The sequence below is a fragment of the Panthera onca genome, chromosome A2 (genome assembly GCF_046562875.1).
Source record: "Panthera onca isolate mPanOnc1 chromosome A2, mPanOnc1 haplotype 2, whole genome shotgun sequence".
Lineage (NCBI taxonomy): Eukaryota > Metazoa > Chordata > Mammalia > Carnivora > Felidae > Panthera > Panthera onca.
Genome location: NC_138340.1, coordinates 54,884,259 through 54,900,036, shown reverse-complemented (window position 1 = coordinate 54,900,036; position 15,778 = coordinate 54,884,259). Strand labels below are relative to the sequence as shown.

Genomic DNA, 15,778 nt, shown 5'->3' with positions numbered 1-15,778 from the left:
GACTTCTCAGAGGAAAAGGCCACTTACTCAGAAGCCCTCCCTTATCATTGCATACGTGTTTGACTCAACTGTGGCCATGGTGCTGACATGACTGGGGCAAGTACAGAATCTAGAGGGACTCACTAGCAACTTTATGAGTTTATGTAAGCTGGGTGCTATCAGTTTACTCCCCACCCAGGTCCCCTCTTTCCTCACCCAACCAGCTCTGGCTTCTCATTACAGCCAATGTCCAGTGTAGCTGATTCTGAGGAGGGGTGGCAGGAGTGACAGTGAGCATTTGTTGACCTCCTATTGTGTGGTTGACAATTTACATACATTATGTCATTTAATTGCACATAGTCTGTGCTCAATAAATATTTCTCACATGGTTGAATGAGTCCAATTACCCAAGGTCACACAGCCAGTAAGAAGTAGGACCAGGGCCATCTGACCCCAGAGCCCTGAGAAGGGGAGGAAACAAACAGAAGTGGAACAGTGCTTTTAGGTGTCAGGGAACCTAAGGAGGGGAGAATGAGTGTACACAGGAGGAATGAAATCAGGGAAGGCTTCCTAGAAGAGAGGATGTTGAGCTGGCATTGACGGACAGGCTCTCCAGGGGATAGGAGCAGCAGGAATGAGTCCACAGAGTGGAGGGCTTGGGGGTGTGTGGTGTACAGGAAGGGGCTTGGAGAGCTGGTCTTGAGGGAGAGCCTGAATGCCATGCCCCAAGGCCTTTCAAAAGGGAGGCATAGGAGCTTGGGAGCCCTGAGCAGAGCAGATGCCCTGAAGGAGGGGGAGGAGGGGAAGGGTGGTCTGGTGGGTTGGGTGGGAGGGCATGATGCTAGGGCACCCACAGGTTAACCCAGACCAAGCTCCCAGGTAGCCTCATGCTGGGGAAGTTGTGTGGAGATAGGAAGATTTTGTGTCTGTCTCTTACTTTTATTTATTTATTTGTATTAACTAAATTCCGTAATTTATTCAGATACCCTTCATTTTTACTGAAGTCTTTTTTCTGTTCTGGATCCCACCCACCATAGCATTTTGCATTTATTATTTTTTTTTTATATTTAAAGTTTAGTTAACATACAGTGTCTTACTTTAACTTTTGTAGCTCCAGTCCGTAGATGACAGTAAAAAGTAAGTTTTAATTCAGTGGGGAGGGCCCTGTTTCTAAGTCTTTGCTGGGCTCTCTTCCAGGACAAAGTGAACTTATTGATCTTTGGTGGACTCAGAGAGAGACAAATTTTGGTTCAGTGTGAGAAAATGTGCTTGTCTTTCCACCTGAACTGTTGGAGAAGGGGTAAGCTGTCCTTACTGGGAAGTATGAATGTAGTAGCTGTTGGGGAGTTCTCAGTAAAGTGGTTCCTATCCCAGGTGCATGGCTCTTCCCTGTATATTTTCATTCAGTTCAGGAAGAAACTTGCTGTGTGACCCTGGAAAGTCCCTTCCTCCTTAATCCCTCACCCTGAGATGGCTGGTGGGACTCAGACATTTTCAGCCACGAAAACTGTCTTCAAGTGGAATTTCACTCAGACCCTCAGTATGAAGAGTAGCTAAAAGCAGAGGTGCTTTGTTTCAAAGGTGGGAGGGGCCAAAGTTTGGGCTCTGCCTCCACCTCTCTAATCCCTGGGTCTCCATGGAGCACAGTGTGAGAAATAATCATCTATTTCAGTGGTTCTCAGAATGTGGTCCCTGAACCAGTGGCACCTGAGAACTTATAGGAAATGCATATTCTTGGGCCCCAGCCCACAACTGCTAAATCAGAAACTCTAGGGGTAGGGTCTGGGCATCTGCATTTTAACAAAACTTCCAGGTGATGCTGATGGACAGTAACATTTGAGACCCACAGATACATGATCCTGTAAAATCCACTCGGCATGAGTTCTCTGTGATTCCCTGCCCCCTCGAGAGAAGCATCCTCTGGAACACTGTTCCCCAATCCTGGCTGTGCACAGATCCCCAGGAGCTTTAGAAAATATGGTTTAAAAACATCCACTCAGCACAGTTATGAACAAAGCTGGGTCAATCTAAGGGTGAAAGTGAATGAGACACAGTCTGCTCCCTGCATAATTGGAGGGAAGATGACAGAAACATACAGAGTAAGTAAATAGCCTGACAATGCAAAATTCTGTAAAGCCATTGCTTTTCAGGCTGGGATGCATGCATTCCTCCCTGAGGTATGCAGTAGGTGTCCAGGAGCACTTGAGGCCACAGCATAAAGAGAGCACATTTTCTAAGCGCTCCTGCTTTGCTTTAGATACATATATTTTTTTAATTAAAAAAAATTTTAATGTCTATTTAAAGAACACAAGCAGGGGAGAGGCAGAGACAGAGGGGGTCAGAGAATCTGAAGCAGGCGCTGTGCTGACAGCAGAGAGCCCGATCGGGACTCAAACCCACGAACCGTGAGATCATGACCTGAGCTGAAGTCGGAGCTTAACTGACTGAGCTACCTAGCTGCCCCTAGATATGTATTAAGTAAATTAAATCACACATGGATATATTTTGGAGAATAATGTTAAATACACCTTAATTCTTAAGCTAAAACATGAGACTTCAGACACGTTCTGAGACCAAGGTGGCTCCCTTCAGGTTGTAACCCCAGAGTTCCAGAGGCTGTAGGATACTTGAAAGGCCACTAGACTGACCCAGGAGGCCTTCCTGATGGAGGTAGGGTTTGAAGCAGCTTTAAAAGATGAGCAAGACATGGACCAGATGTCAGAAGCACAGAACAAAGACACAGCAGCTGGAAAGAGGACTCCTATAAAGCAGTAGTGCTCCAAGTGTGGTCCCAAGACCCAGCAGCACCTGGGAACATGGGAGAAATGAAAATTACCCAGCCCCATTCACAGCCTACTGGATGGAAACTCTGGAGGTAAGCCCAGTGATCTGGGTTTTCAATAAGTCCCACAGACGATTGTGAAGCAGGCTTATCTTGGAGAAGCAGGGGTATACAGAAATGAGCAATACACTGCAAAGGTAGGCTGGATCAGCTCTGGAAGGACCATGAACTCCAGGCCCTGGAGTTTAACTTTAATTAAAGGGCTTGGAGGAGACATGAAAGCAGTGGAGAAAAGCAGTGCTTGTCTTTCCTCACCCAGGGACCTCAGAGAACCGCTTTCCTTTTTAAAAAATGTTTTGTAACTTACAGATAGGTGCACAAATTTTAAAGGTAGAGCCTAAATATTTAATATATGTGTGTGCGTACGCTTGTAACTGCCACTCGTAGAGCATTTTCATCATCCGAGGAGGTGTCCTGTGCCCCTTCCCAGTCTGTATCACCCTCCAGAGGTTGCCACTGTTTTGCTTTCCATCACATTGGATTGGTTTAGCCTGTTGTTGGATTTCATATGAATGGAGTCATGAATTATGTATTCTTTTGTGTCTGGCTTCTTTAGCTCAACATAATATGTGAGATTCATCCAAATTTTCATGCCTATTAGTATTCTTTTGTGTGGATATACCACAGTTGGTGTATCTATCCTGTTAATGATGATTTGGGCTGTTTCCAGCTTGGGCTATTATAAAGCTGCTATGAATGTTCATATACGTATCATTAGGGAACATAAACATCATTTCTCCTCAGTATCTACCTAGAGTGGAATTGTTGGTCATAGAGTAAGCATAGATTCAGCTTTATTAGGAACTGCCAAATAGGTTTTCAGAGTGGTTGAATATATATACTCCCACCCCCAACATTTGGGAATAACGTATACTCCCACCCCCAACATTTGGGAATAACGTTCCTCATGCTGCCCAGCGTTTTGGTATTGCCCATCTTTCTACTCATGGCCATTCTGGTGATTGTGTAGTGGTTTCTCACTGTTGTTTTAGCAGCAACCACCAACTGATGGTTGATGAAATTGAGTATCTTTCTGTTTATTAGCCGTTTGAAAATCCCCATTTGAAGTTCTTTTGCCTACTTTTTAATTAGGTTATCTTTTTCTTATGGATCTATAGGAATTCTTTAAATATCCTGGACTCAAGTCTATTTTCAGATATATGTATTGTAAATATTCTCCCAATCTGTGGCTTCCGTATTCAATTTTTAATAGCTTAATTGAGATATAAATCTTATACCAAACAATTCAGCCATTTAAAGTGTAAAATACGATGGTTTTTAGCACATTCAGAATTGTGTAATCATCACGACAATCCATTTTGGCACATTCTCATGATCCCAAAAAGAAACCCCAAACCCCAAAGCTGTCACTCGCCATCACCCTGCCTCAGCCCTAGGCACCCACTGTCTAGTTCTATCTCTTGTAGGTTTTCCTGTTTTTGAAATTTCACGTAAATTGCAGCAAGGTTCATCCACATTGTAGCATGTGTCAGTACTTCACCCCTTTCATGGCTAATATTCCATTGTGTGGATAGACCACGTTTTGTTATCCATTCATCAGTTGATGGACATTTGAGTTCTTTCCACTTTTTGATTATTTTGAAAATGCTGCCATGAACATTCATGGGCAAATTCTTGTATGAACATACATTTTCCATTCTCTTGGGAATATACCTAAGAGTGCAATTTCTGGACCATATGGTAACTTTTTAACCTTTTGAGGAACTACCAGCTGTTTCCCAAAGTGGCTGCACCATTTTAGATTCTCCTTGCAGAACTTGTTATTATCTGTCTTTTTTATTATAGCCATCCTGGTGGATATAAAGTGGGATCTCACTGTGGTTTTGATTTTGCATCTCCCTAATGACTAATGATGTCAGGCATCTATCTTTTCATGTACTTCTTGGTCATTTGTATATTTCGTTTGGAGAACTATCTTTTCAAATCCTTTGCCCATTTTTTAAAGGGCTATCTTTTCATTGTGGTTCTATATACATGCAAGCCCCTTATCAGATATGTGATTTGCAAATAATCCCTCCTGTTCTGTGGCTTGTCTTTTCATTGTCTCCATGGTGTCCTTTGAAGCATATAAGTTTTTAATTTTAATGTAATCTAATTTTTTCTTTTGTTGGTTGCATTTTTGATGTTATATCTAAGAAAGTTTTGTCTAGCTCCAAATCACAAAGATTTACTCCCGTATTTTCTTTCTTTATTATTTTTTTAATGTTTATTTATTTTTGAGAGAGAGAGACAGAGCGTGAGCAGGGAGGCGCAGAGAGAGAGGGGGAGGCTCAGAATCTGAGGCAGGCTCCAGGCTCTGAGCTGTGAGCACAGAGCCCAATGTGGGGCTCTAACCCATAAACTGTGAGATCATGACCTGAGCGGAAGTTGGATGCTTAACTAACTGAGCCACCCAGGCAGCCCTCCCATATTTTCTTTAAAGAGTTTTATAGTTTTAGCTTTCACATTTAAGTATTTGATTCTGGGTTAATTTTTGTATAGGATATAAAGAAGGAGTCCAAATTTATTCTTTTGAATGTGGATATCCAAATATCTCAGCACCATTTGTTGAAAAGGCTTTTTTTCCCCACTGAATTTTCTTGGCACCCTTGCTAAAAATCACTTAACCATAAACATTTATTTCTGAGTTTATCTCTGGACTCTGAATTCTATTTCATTGATCTTTATGTCTGTCCTATACCAATACCACACAATCTTGATTCCTTTAGGCCTATAGTAAGTTTTGAAACCAGGAACCATGAGTCTTTCACCTTTGTTCTTCTTTTTCAAGATTGTTTTTTGTTTTTTCTTTTTTCAAATTTTTATATAATGTTTATTTATTTTTGAAAGAGCATGAGCAGTGGAGGGGCAGAGAGAGAGGGAGACACAGAATCCGAAGCAGGCTCCAGGGTCTGAGCCGTCAGCACAGAGCCCGACGCAGGACTTGAACTCACAAACTGTGAGATCATGACCTGAGCCAGTCAGACCCTGACTGAGCCACCCAGGTGCCCCTCAAGATAGTTTTGACTATTCTGGGTCCTTGTATCTTCATGTGAATTTTAGAATCAGCTTGTCAAGTTTCTCTACAAACAGGTGACTGGGATTTTGATGAGGGTTAAGACGAATCTCTATATCAACTTGGGGAATGTTACCCTCTTAATATTAAGTTGTGTATACGAGACCTCTTTCCATTTACCTAGGTCTTCTTTAATTTCTTTCGATGAAGTTTTGTTGTTTTCAGAGTGTAGCTTCTATGCTTCTTTTGTTAAATTTATTTCTAACCATTTTTCCCCTTTTCATCTTACTTTTTCAATGATTTTTTAAACTTCTATTTAAAAAAATTCAGTTTTACAGAAAAGTAACAAGGATAGGAGTAGTACATAGCACAACCAGATTCCCTTTTCCATAGTCATCTGTTAACATGAAGTCCAATGTATTTATTTTTCTGTGTGGTTCATACATTTTGTATACAGCTGAAGGAGTCTTTGCCCCTCTGAAAACAGAATTGTTTTCAGGGTTCCACAGTACCCTCCAGTGGCTGACCATGCCAGGTGAAGTCATGTCTGCTGGACAGCTCATGGCCTGCCAATGCATGTTTGTGACACAGGTGGGTCGTGGTTGAGGTTGGTGTGCGTTTGGCCAGATGGGATCCCAGTGAGTCCACTTGACTTTTGGCAACAACATCAGTGGTTTGACTACTTGCAAAGAGGACCTTGGCCACCCACCAACTGTTTAGCTCAGAGAATAGAGGTGCTGTGTTGCCTAGAAAACTCAGTAGCAGGTTTGGAGAAGAGAAAAAGGGGCCAAGGGCCCAGGCCTCTACATGTGAAGTCCCAGCTTCCACTTTACACAAGCCCAGGACAGGGTCCTGAGAATGCTGTGAGCTCCAGGAAACTTGTCTGAGCCCCAGAGGCAGAGAGGCAGTCCTCACACTCGGGCCTCTCCACCAAGCTGCCCCAGGGTCTCTGAGATTGGGCCAGAAGCCCTGGCTAGCACTCAGGAACCGCGTTCTAGTCCCCCTCCTTGACCTGCATCTGTCACTCCCCCGTCTGGGCCATCTGTAAGAGAGCTACAACTTTGGAGTCAGGCCGACTTGGGCCCAGATCTTGCCATCTTGATGACGTTGGGCAATTTACTTAATCCTTCTGGACCTGATTATTTTATTGGAAATAAAATGGAAATAATAATAGTGCCAAACTATAGTTGTCATGTGTTGATCACCTTCCCTGTGCAGGGTGCGAGGGAGACAGAGATAAGTGAAACAGAGTCTAGGGGAGAAGGGAAGCACAGGAAACAAAGAATCCTTAAACAGAGCAGAAGGCAATATGCACAAACACTGTGAAGAAGGTATTTGTATTCCCATTTAGCAGAGGGGGAAATTGAGGTCCATACAGATGAAGTGACTTGCTCAGGGTCACACATTTGCAACTCTCCAGGTTGACAAGGACTCATTTGTGTTCTCTAGGCCTTGGCTTAGGGTCTAGAGGCCCTAAGGCTGGAGCAGAGGCTCCACAGAGAGCTGGTAAGTGGGCATGGTGAGAAGGGGAACCAGATCAAGAAGAACTCTGGTGCCCAGATGCGTTTGGATTGGATCCTGTAGGCATTGTGGCCACTCAGTTCTTCTTCCTTATTATCTCCAGTCCATTCCCTCTCTCAGTCCCCATGGCCACCATTGGGTCAGGGCCTTTCTCCTGGATGACTGCGACGGCCTTCTCACTGGTCTTGCTCTCGTTCTGGCCACCTCCAGTTTGTTCTCCCAACAACGTGAATTTTGTAAGATAGATATTTGGTCCAGTGGTTCCCTGTCACCCCAGGATGAAACCCAATTGCCTTTAAAACCCTGCAGGGCCCTGTGGGATGGGTCGTCTGTCTGACTGTCCATTGCCATCATATTCCAGTCCTGTGCACTTGCACAGTGCGCACACTCACATGTACATGCATACTGCACCCAAGACACATTTAACTTAGTGCCTCCTCCACCTCAGGGCCTTTGCACATGTTGCCTCCTCTGCCTGAAACACTCCCTTCCTATCTCAGAGGAGATAGGATGCTTTCCCAGAGCTAAGTCAGGTCTCCCTCTTATGGCCTGCCACAGCCCCTGTGCCTTGCCCACTCACAGTACTTCTACTTCTGTGTTGAAATTGTGTTTTTACTCCTTTCTTTTCCTCAAGATTGCAAACTCTTTGAGGGCAGAACAGCATTTCCTGCTCCTACTCCCTCCTTGGGACTTGGTGCAGAGCAGGCACTCACTTTGAACGAATAAGGGGATGAGGGCTGGGTATCTCCTACCTCCTTCCTCCGTCTGAGAGCCCCCAGGTGCAATGATGGCCAGAACTATTAAGACAGCAGAAACCTTTCAGGGAGTGATGGATGGTGCGACAGGCACTCGGTGCTTCCAGCCGATGCATGAGTTTTAAGAACGGATGTTTGTGGCGAGTCCAATTATGCTCTGGTTTTTGAAATGAGTCGTGTCGATGATGGCCATCCTGCCCATTGGGACTTAGTCAATTTAGTGAGAATTAATTACAGATGAGAAACTAGCTTGCAGAGCAGTTAATATTTTAGCTCCCTGGGGTACAATGCACATGCAACCATCAGTCTTGTCTTTGCTTGTCCTTCCTTCTCTCCCTCTTCCTCTTTCTGTGGTGGTCCGGGCTGCAGGGTGACCAGCTTGCAGTCTTGGCTCCCCTGTGGCTCACTCTCCTGCTAAATAAATAAGGTCTTTCTGTCAGTCAGCAAGTATAATAAAACTCCTCTGTGTCACATGCTCTGTTGGGCTTTAGAAACACAGCAGGAAACAAAACAGATGTAACCCTACTCTGAAGATGTCATAGCTAAAATATAATCACAACTGCAATGGGGATAGCACTTTACAGTTTATAAAGCAGTTTTAAGCATCAGGATGAGCCTCTCGACAGCCTCATGCTGTACTTAGTGGTGCCATTATTTCCATTTTACAGATGAGGAAAATGAGGCTCAGATAAGTGACAGCTTGCCCACAGTCATCAGCTTCTTCTGGTGTAGCTGGGCTTGAACCTGGCACAGAGCCAATAACAATGTGTTCAAAGTCTGTCAATCAGCTGCCCAAGCCCAAGCAAAAGGAATTATCCTTCTTCATCAGGACGTTTTCTTTCTTTCTCTGGGATTCCAGGGCTGAGAAGACCCTGTAGGGCTGGAGCCTGGCTCCTAAACATGGAGACCCATAAGGAAGAATGGGAGGGTCCTCCTGCCCTTGGGTCAGCAGAGAAACCCCCACTCCAGGTTCAGAATGACCCCAGTGTCCTAGAGCCAGCTGTGGGCAGAAATAAGAATTAAACGTTACCTCCCTTTCCCTCTCACTTGTAGTTCATACTTTCTTCACCCTCTGAAACATGCTTTCAGGAAAGGTTCTGATAGCTTAGGTACAATGGGATTTGATTTTTTTTTTAACATTTATTTATTTTTGAGAGACAGAGACAGAGCATGAGTGGGGGAGGGGCAGAGAGATGGGGAGACACAGAATCCAAAGCAGGCTCCAGGCTCTGAGCTGTCAGCGCAGAGCCCAACGCGGGGTTCAAACTCATGAGCTGTGAGATCATGACCTGAGCCGAAGTCAGCCACCCAACCGCCTGAACCACCCAGCCACTCTTGATTTCTAATTATAGCTCAAGCATGTGGTCTCCACTTAGGGACACACACGCCTTCAGCCAGAGAATCCATTCATTAGTTGAATACTCAGCCCCAAGTTTCTGACCTTGGTGATGGGGCTAGAGGTGTCCTGAAACCTTCAAACTGCACCAGACTGGGACTGATGAGGGCTGGCCTCAGGAGGAACCAGCTCATTCTCCCTCCGTGGGACCACAAGCCAGATTGGGTGCCCTCTCCTTGTCCTCCCTGCCATCTCTGCCCAGATTCCCGGAAGGGCAGGTTACAGCAGCAGGAAGTCAGCTCTGGACTGGAAGAGGTGTTCAGGAAGCAGGGACCTTTGTCACCTCCACACCTGCTGTCCTCTGTCTGACAGCACAGCAGCCTCTTTACAGATATTGGAGGGTTCTGTGTCCTGCTCTCCATCAGTCCCTCCTTCCTTCCTACCCTCCATCTTTTCTCCTCTTTCTCCCTATCTCCTTCTCTCTGCTTTCTCATTTTTATCTCTCCCTTTGTCTTTCTCTCTAGCCCTGTCCCATTTCCCTGCCTTTTTTTCCCAGTCCTCCCCTTCTCCTGCACTCCTTTTCTGGAGAAGACCAGAAAGACTTCCTGGAGGAGGGACTGCCCATCCTCTCAGGCATTTTCCCCTTTCAGATCTCAATGTAAAGAGACAATTCTAGCAATAAAAACTGTTCAGCAGTGGAATTAACTGTCTACCTCAGTAATGAGTTCTCTGTCAGAGAGGCAATCAAACAAGGCAGTGTGGGCATCCTTCCTGAATGTTATAAAGGTGATTTGACCTTGATTGGGGCTGGACCACATGCCCTCTGATACTGAGGTTTTCCTGGTGTTTATTATTCCACAATTCAAGGTGGTTTCAGTATATTCCATATAATTAAAACTTCAGGCCTGGGGCTCATGCAAGAGCAGGTAGATTTGAAGATAGTTTTTTGTTGTGAGAAAGATGTCTTGCATTCTTTACAATTTTAATGTTCATTAAATTTAGTTGAATTTTTAAAGTAATGAATCACAATACAGAAATTTTAGAAAACAGAGAAGATGGGGCACCTGGGTGGCTCAGTCGGTTAAGCGTCCGACTTCGGCTCAGGTCATGATCTCACAGTTCGTGGGTTCCAGCCCCACGTCAGGCTCTGTGCTGACAGCTCAGAGCCTGGAGCCTGCGTCTGATTCTGTGTCTCCCTCTCTGCCCCTCCCCACTTGTACTCTGTCTCTCTCTGTCTCTTAAAAATAAATAAATGTAAAAATTTTTTTTAAAGAAAAGAAAACAGAGAAGAAAAAAACCATTCCTAATCTTATACCCCTGACACAGCCACTGTTTATATTTCACTCCATTTCTTTTCAGCTTTTTCCTTTGTTCCTGTTTTAGACAGCCATGTCAGGGTGGAAAGACAACGGTGTATCCCTTCTTGATGTCCTAACTCTAGGACACGAATATGTTTACATAGACACCATCTGCATCGTTTTCAGTGACTGCTTAACACCCCATGGAGTGGTTGCCTATGACTTCTTTAGACTTTGCTTTAAAACAACACAGTGCATGAACCTTTTCAAAGATGGATAACGGTAGAGCAGAGCTTTGTACTTCTTCAGAGAGGGAATTGCCCAACTTTTCAGAAGAAGAGCAAAACCTAAGTTCGGGAGTGAACATGCTTGAAAGCCTCCCACTGCACCAGGAGTTGTGGTGGGTGTTCTTTGGGCATCAGTTACCTGTGAACAGCAGGTGCGTGTTACCACCCCTGTTTTACAGGTGAGAACGCTGGGGTCTGAGATGCTGGCCTAAGGTCTTGTGCTATCTGTATGTAGGCCAGGGGTTCAAAGCTGCAGGGGACTTGTGCTCAGGCCTATCAACTGTGGGATGACGGGCCTTTGGGGTTTCAGGATTTCCACGGAGCTGTCATGAGGGCCTTGGATGAAATAGACCACGAGAGCAAGGACACATTGGCCAGGGAGGAGCTGAGGCGCGGCCTGAGTGAACTCCCAGCCATCCGAGACCTTCACCAGGGGATCCTGGAGGAGCTGAGGGAGAGGCTATTGCACTGGTGAGCTGTCCATGGTCTGCTGCCCCTACTTCCATTGCACTGGGGGATGGCGTGGTTAACACCCCACCAAGTCAAACTGTGTCTCTGTTTGACCAATGCAGAAGCCGAGGTGCAGATGTTGGGTCCTTTGCCCAAAGTAAAATGAGTGTGGGAGGGTCAAGTTGGGACCACTACCCAGTGACATGATCAACGCTCACCAACTAACACCGTGCTGGTCACGAGGCTGAGTTCTCACTGTCCCATCTCCCTACCTGGCTGCAGGGAGGACCAGCAGAAGGTGGCCGATGTCTTCCTGGCCCGGGAGCAGGAGTTTGATCACCATGCTGCTCACATCCTGCAGTTCGACAGGTGTCTGAGTCTACTCAGTGAGAACTGCCTGCATTCCCCCCGGCTGGCAGCTGCTGTCCGTGAGTTTGAGGTGGGTCCCTTGGTCCTCTGAGAACCTGCTCTAAGGATCCAGGGGTGGGGTGGGCATGGAAGGGCTTACTGAAAATCAGTGGGGCTTCTTGGTAGGTCTGAGGCTGAGGGTCAGAGGGGAAGCCCTGGCTGGGAGAGGAGAGGGTGACCCAGAAGGAGGGAACACTTAGAGCCTAGGACATACCCTGTTGGGCAATTGATGACAACTCCATGAGCCCCCACCTTGGTGGGAGTTTTAGTGGCCATTCTCCTGTCCCAGTAGAAAAGCACAATGCAAGCTGGGGCCACACCCATTGGAATGACCAACAGATGGTCACTAACTGGGGATACAGTTACTGAACAGGAAAAATGAGGGTTTTTTTTCTTTCACTAATACTAGATGCAAAGCAGGGACTAGGAGTTGCATGTTACTGAATATAGCACTGACTGTGAGCCTGAAGGAATGAACTGTCACAGAAGGAATGAACTGGTGCTAATCTGGGAGGCCTTCCTGGAGGAAGGGAACCTGGTTTTAGAGCTGGGGGAGAAGTTCAGTGTGGCCAGGAAGAGGTGTGGATGGGACAGTGTATGAGGGATGCTGTGAGCTTGGTGCCCTGAGACAGGGGTCTCTGACGGAGTTTTGTCCTCTCTGTCTCTTGGGAGCAGCAGAGTCAGCAAGGAGGTGGCCAGAACGTGAAGCACCGGCTGCTGCGGGTGGTTCAGCGCCTCTTCCAGTACCAAGTGCTCCTCACAGGTGGGCCCCACAGGAGGTCAGGGTGCACTGAGGTGATGCGGGAGGGAAGGCACCTGAGGAGGGGTTCAGGTAATGGTGGCAAGCGATGTGATCATAACCTCCCCTCCCACTGTGCCGGGAATGGGCAGGGGTGGGGATTGTTCTCAGTTCCTGGCTCCTGACCCTCCAGACCAGCTAGACTCTGCCACCATCTTCCCTTCAGCAAAGCTTTGGACCCTCTGCTGCCACCTTGGAAACTTTGCTTCAGTGGCCACCTTCTGTGTCTTCCTTCAGCCTCTCCCATCCTAAAACACATGAAGTCATACCTTCCCCTGTTCTGCATTTCCTCAGTGGGTGTCTCATTTCCCTAGATCTGTTCTTACCACCAAAGCCCTTCTTGGGGCCAAATCAGTGGACATTTTCCACCTTGGACCTACTGTGGCCATCTCTGTGGCTTTGCCACTGGTCACTTCCTGCTTCTCGAAAACCCTCCCATCCTGAGGCTTCTGTGATATACTCTCTCTGTGCCTCCCTCAGACCTCTCTGCTTACCCTTCTCCATCTGTGTTGACAATCTCCCTTCCTCTACTGTTTCATAATAAATGTCAGTGTTTCTCAGGGCTCAGTCCTAGGTCCTGTTCCCTTCCTTCCCTCTTTACAATTACAAACTCTCCTCGGGGAATATCATCCCCTCCCCTACCTCTACCTGCCAGGAAGCACCACACCTCTGTCCAGACTCACTTACCCAGCTGCCTCCCAAATGGACAAAGTCCCTGAGCCTGGAGGACTGCTATTCCAGTGGGGGAGACAGATACCCACATGTAGAGATATGCATGTAATTCCAGGTAGGGACCAGGGCTGTAAGGAAAGTACATTAGGGCCAAGGGGCAGAGAATTTGTTCATCTGATTCAACAAATGTTTATTGAGCATCTACTGTATCCCAGGCCCCGTGCTAGATGCTGGAGGTATAGTAGTGCATTAGACAGCCAAAACTCTGTGACACTGTGGAGTTTTTACTCTAACAAGGAAGTAAAAATATGATATGTCAGTGATAAGAGCTCTGAAAAAGATAAAGGGGTTTAAGGGGATGGAGGTAAAAGTGCTCTGAATTAGATACAGCACTCAGGAAGGACCTGTCTGAGGAGGTAACACTGCACAGAGATCTCAGCAAAGTGAGGACATGAACCCTCTGAAGATCTGGAAAAAGAGACTACCAAGTAGAGGGAATAGTGAGTGCAAAGGCCCTGGGGCTATTAACAGGTTTAACATGTTCCAGAAAAGAGTAAGAATGCCAGCATTGCCAGAATAAGTGAGTGACATTGGTAGGTAGCTGTAGAGAGGCCAACCCACATAGAGCCTGTGGGTATAAACGTGTTAAAGGTTTAACACGTCACATACCGCTGTGTTGATGGTCACATATGTTCCCCCAATAGACAGTGTGCTTCTCAGAGGCAGGGTTTCACCTTGTCTGTGTCTATATGCTGAGGGCATAGCACAGTACCAGGCACACAGCAAGTGCTCAGTAGTTGTTGAATGAGTGAATGGCTAGCGGTGGTGGCAGTGATGCTGGTGATGGTCCAGGGGCCTGATTTTGTCCTAGTGTGGTGTTGTAGTAGGCTAGCAAGGGTGAGGGGATGCATACCCCATTCTTCCGGCCCTTTTCTTCCAAGTCTGGAAAGCGGCGGGGGGGTCGGCTCCTGCTGCAGACAGAGGGCCTGGTCTCCCTAGGGCAGACTGACCCCTGGCTCTTGTTCTACCTGCAGACTATTTAAACAACCTTTGTCCGGACTCAGCTGAGTACGATAACACACAGGGTAAGTGCAGCATGAACCTGGAGGATGGGGACACATTTCTCTTTGGCCCCTGTCCCCTAGCTCTGGACTCTCCACCAGTTCAGGCCCGGGACATATTCTCTTCCCTGGTAGCTAGATGTGCAGTGGACATGAGACCTCTGGGGTTTCTGAGGTTATTCCCTGCTCACCTCAGCCACAGGGCTCCCTGGGATGGGCTGTCATCCAGTCAAAGGAGAAGAGGGTAATCAGCATTGGTGATAGGAGGTAGTGCCAGGTATAAAAAAGTCACCACAGTGTCCCTGTTTCCTCCCAATTCTATGTGACTGTCCCTGCATATGACCTGCCAGGACAGTCCCTATTTTAACATATTCAATTTATAGCCAAGGGAACTAAGGCACAAAGTGGTCAAATCACTGTAAAGGTCACTTAGGCAGTGGTAGCAAAGCTAGGGTTGGACCTGTGACCTGACCCAGGTGTGAGAAAAATTGGTACCACCCACATACAAGGCCCTGCAACTGTAGTGATCTTGGGGGGCAGTGGGGAGAGAGGGGAAGAAAGGAGGTGAGGATAGTGCTACTGGACTGGCCCTCCCCAGATGGCTCGGCTACCTTCTCTGCTTCCCTCCACAGGTGCACTGACCCTCATCTCCAAAGTCACAGACCGCGCCAATGACAGCATGGAGCAAGGGGTAAGTCTGTTTCCTGGGGTTCAGGTCTAGGACCTCCTCCAACCTGCCCCGGTCTGCCTTATGATACTCCACTTTTGGAGGTGCTGCAGGCAACCATCTGTGTCGTGGGACCTTGCCAAGAGTTCTTGGCCCCTGAGTTCTGGCCCGGACACTTACTATGTGACCTCAAGTACTATGTGTTCCTGTCCGGGTCCGTGGCATTAGGGTAGTGAGGGGAGGCTACAGACTTGTCTGAATGTGATAAGTAATGTCCAGACTGTGGTCTGAGACCACCTGCATCAGCACCTGGAGTGCCTGGTAAGCTACAGATTCCTGATGGACCTTAGCTCTTCTCAGTCAGAACATCTGGGGGTAATGTCCAGGGATGTGCATTTTTAACAAGCATTCTAGGTAAACGTTTTGCTCACAAAAGTTTGAAAACCACTCGTCCACAAGAATACGTGAGCTCTAAGTGCACGCTTGTTTCTGCCAGCAAGTGACTGTTGGACACTGATCCTGTATTTACTAGTTTTCTGCCAAGGAAGGCCAACTTATCCTACATCCCAACTCTGTTCAAGTGGCTACCTTGGTCACTTGTGTCCACATATTTTCTGTTCCACTAAGCTTTAAGTAGGCCTGAGCTTTGTGTTGAGAAGGATTCTGAGGCTGAGTCCTAGCTCGGGG

General features: G+C 46.7%; 1 protein-coding gene across 2 annotated transcripts in view; it reads left to right on the top strand.

Moving 5' to 3' along the window:
• Positions 1-15,778, top strand: part of FGD5 (FYVE, RhoGEF and PH domain containing 5) — a 121,713-nt gene that overhangs the window by 77,711 nt on the left and 28,224 nt on the right. Inside the window, exons 6-10 of one of the 2 annotated variants that reach the window (XM_060631846.3) lie at positions 11,345-11,505; positions 11,767-11,923; positions 12,571-12,655; positions 14,398-14,448; positions 15,057-15,115. In XM_060631846.3, the coding sequence (XP_060487829.1) occupies positions 11,345-11,505; positions 11,767-11,923; positions 12,571-12,655; positions 14,398-14,448; positions 15,057-15,115 (513 nt within the window). Of the gene's footprint in view, positions 1-11,344; positions 11,506-11,766; positions 11,924-12,567; positions 12,656-14,397; positions 14,449-15,056; positions 15,116-15,778 lie in introns of both variants that reach the window. The other variant, XM_060631845.3, reaches the window with a different exon arrangement.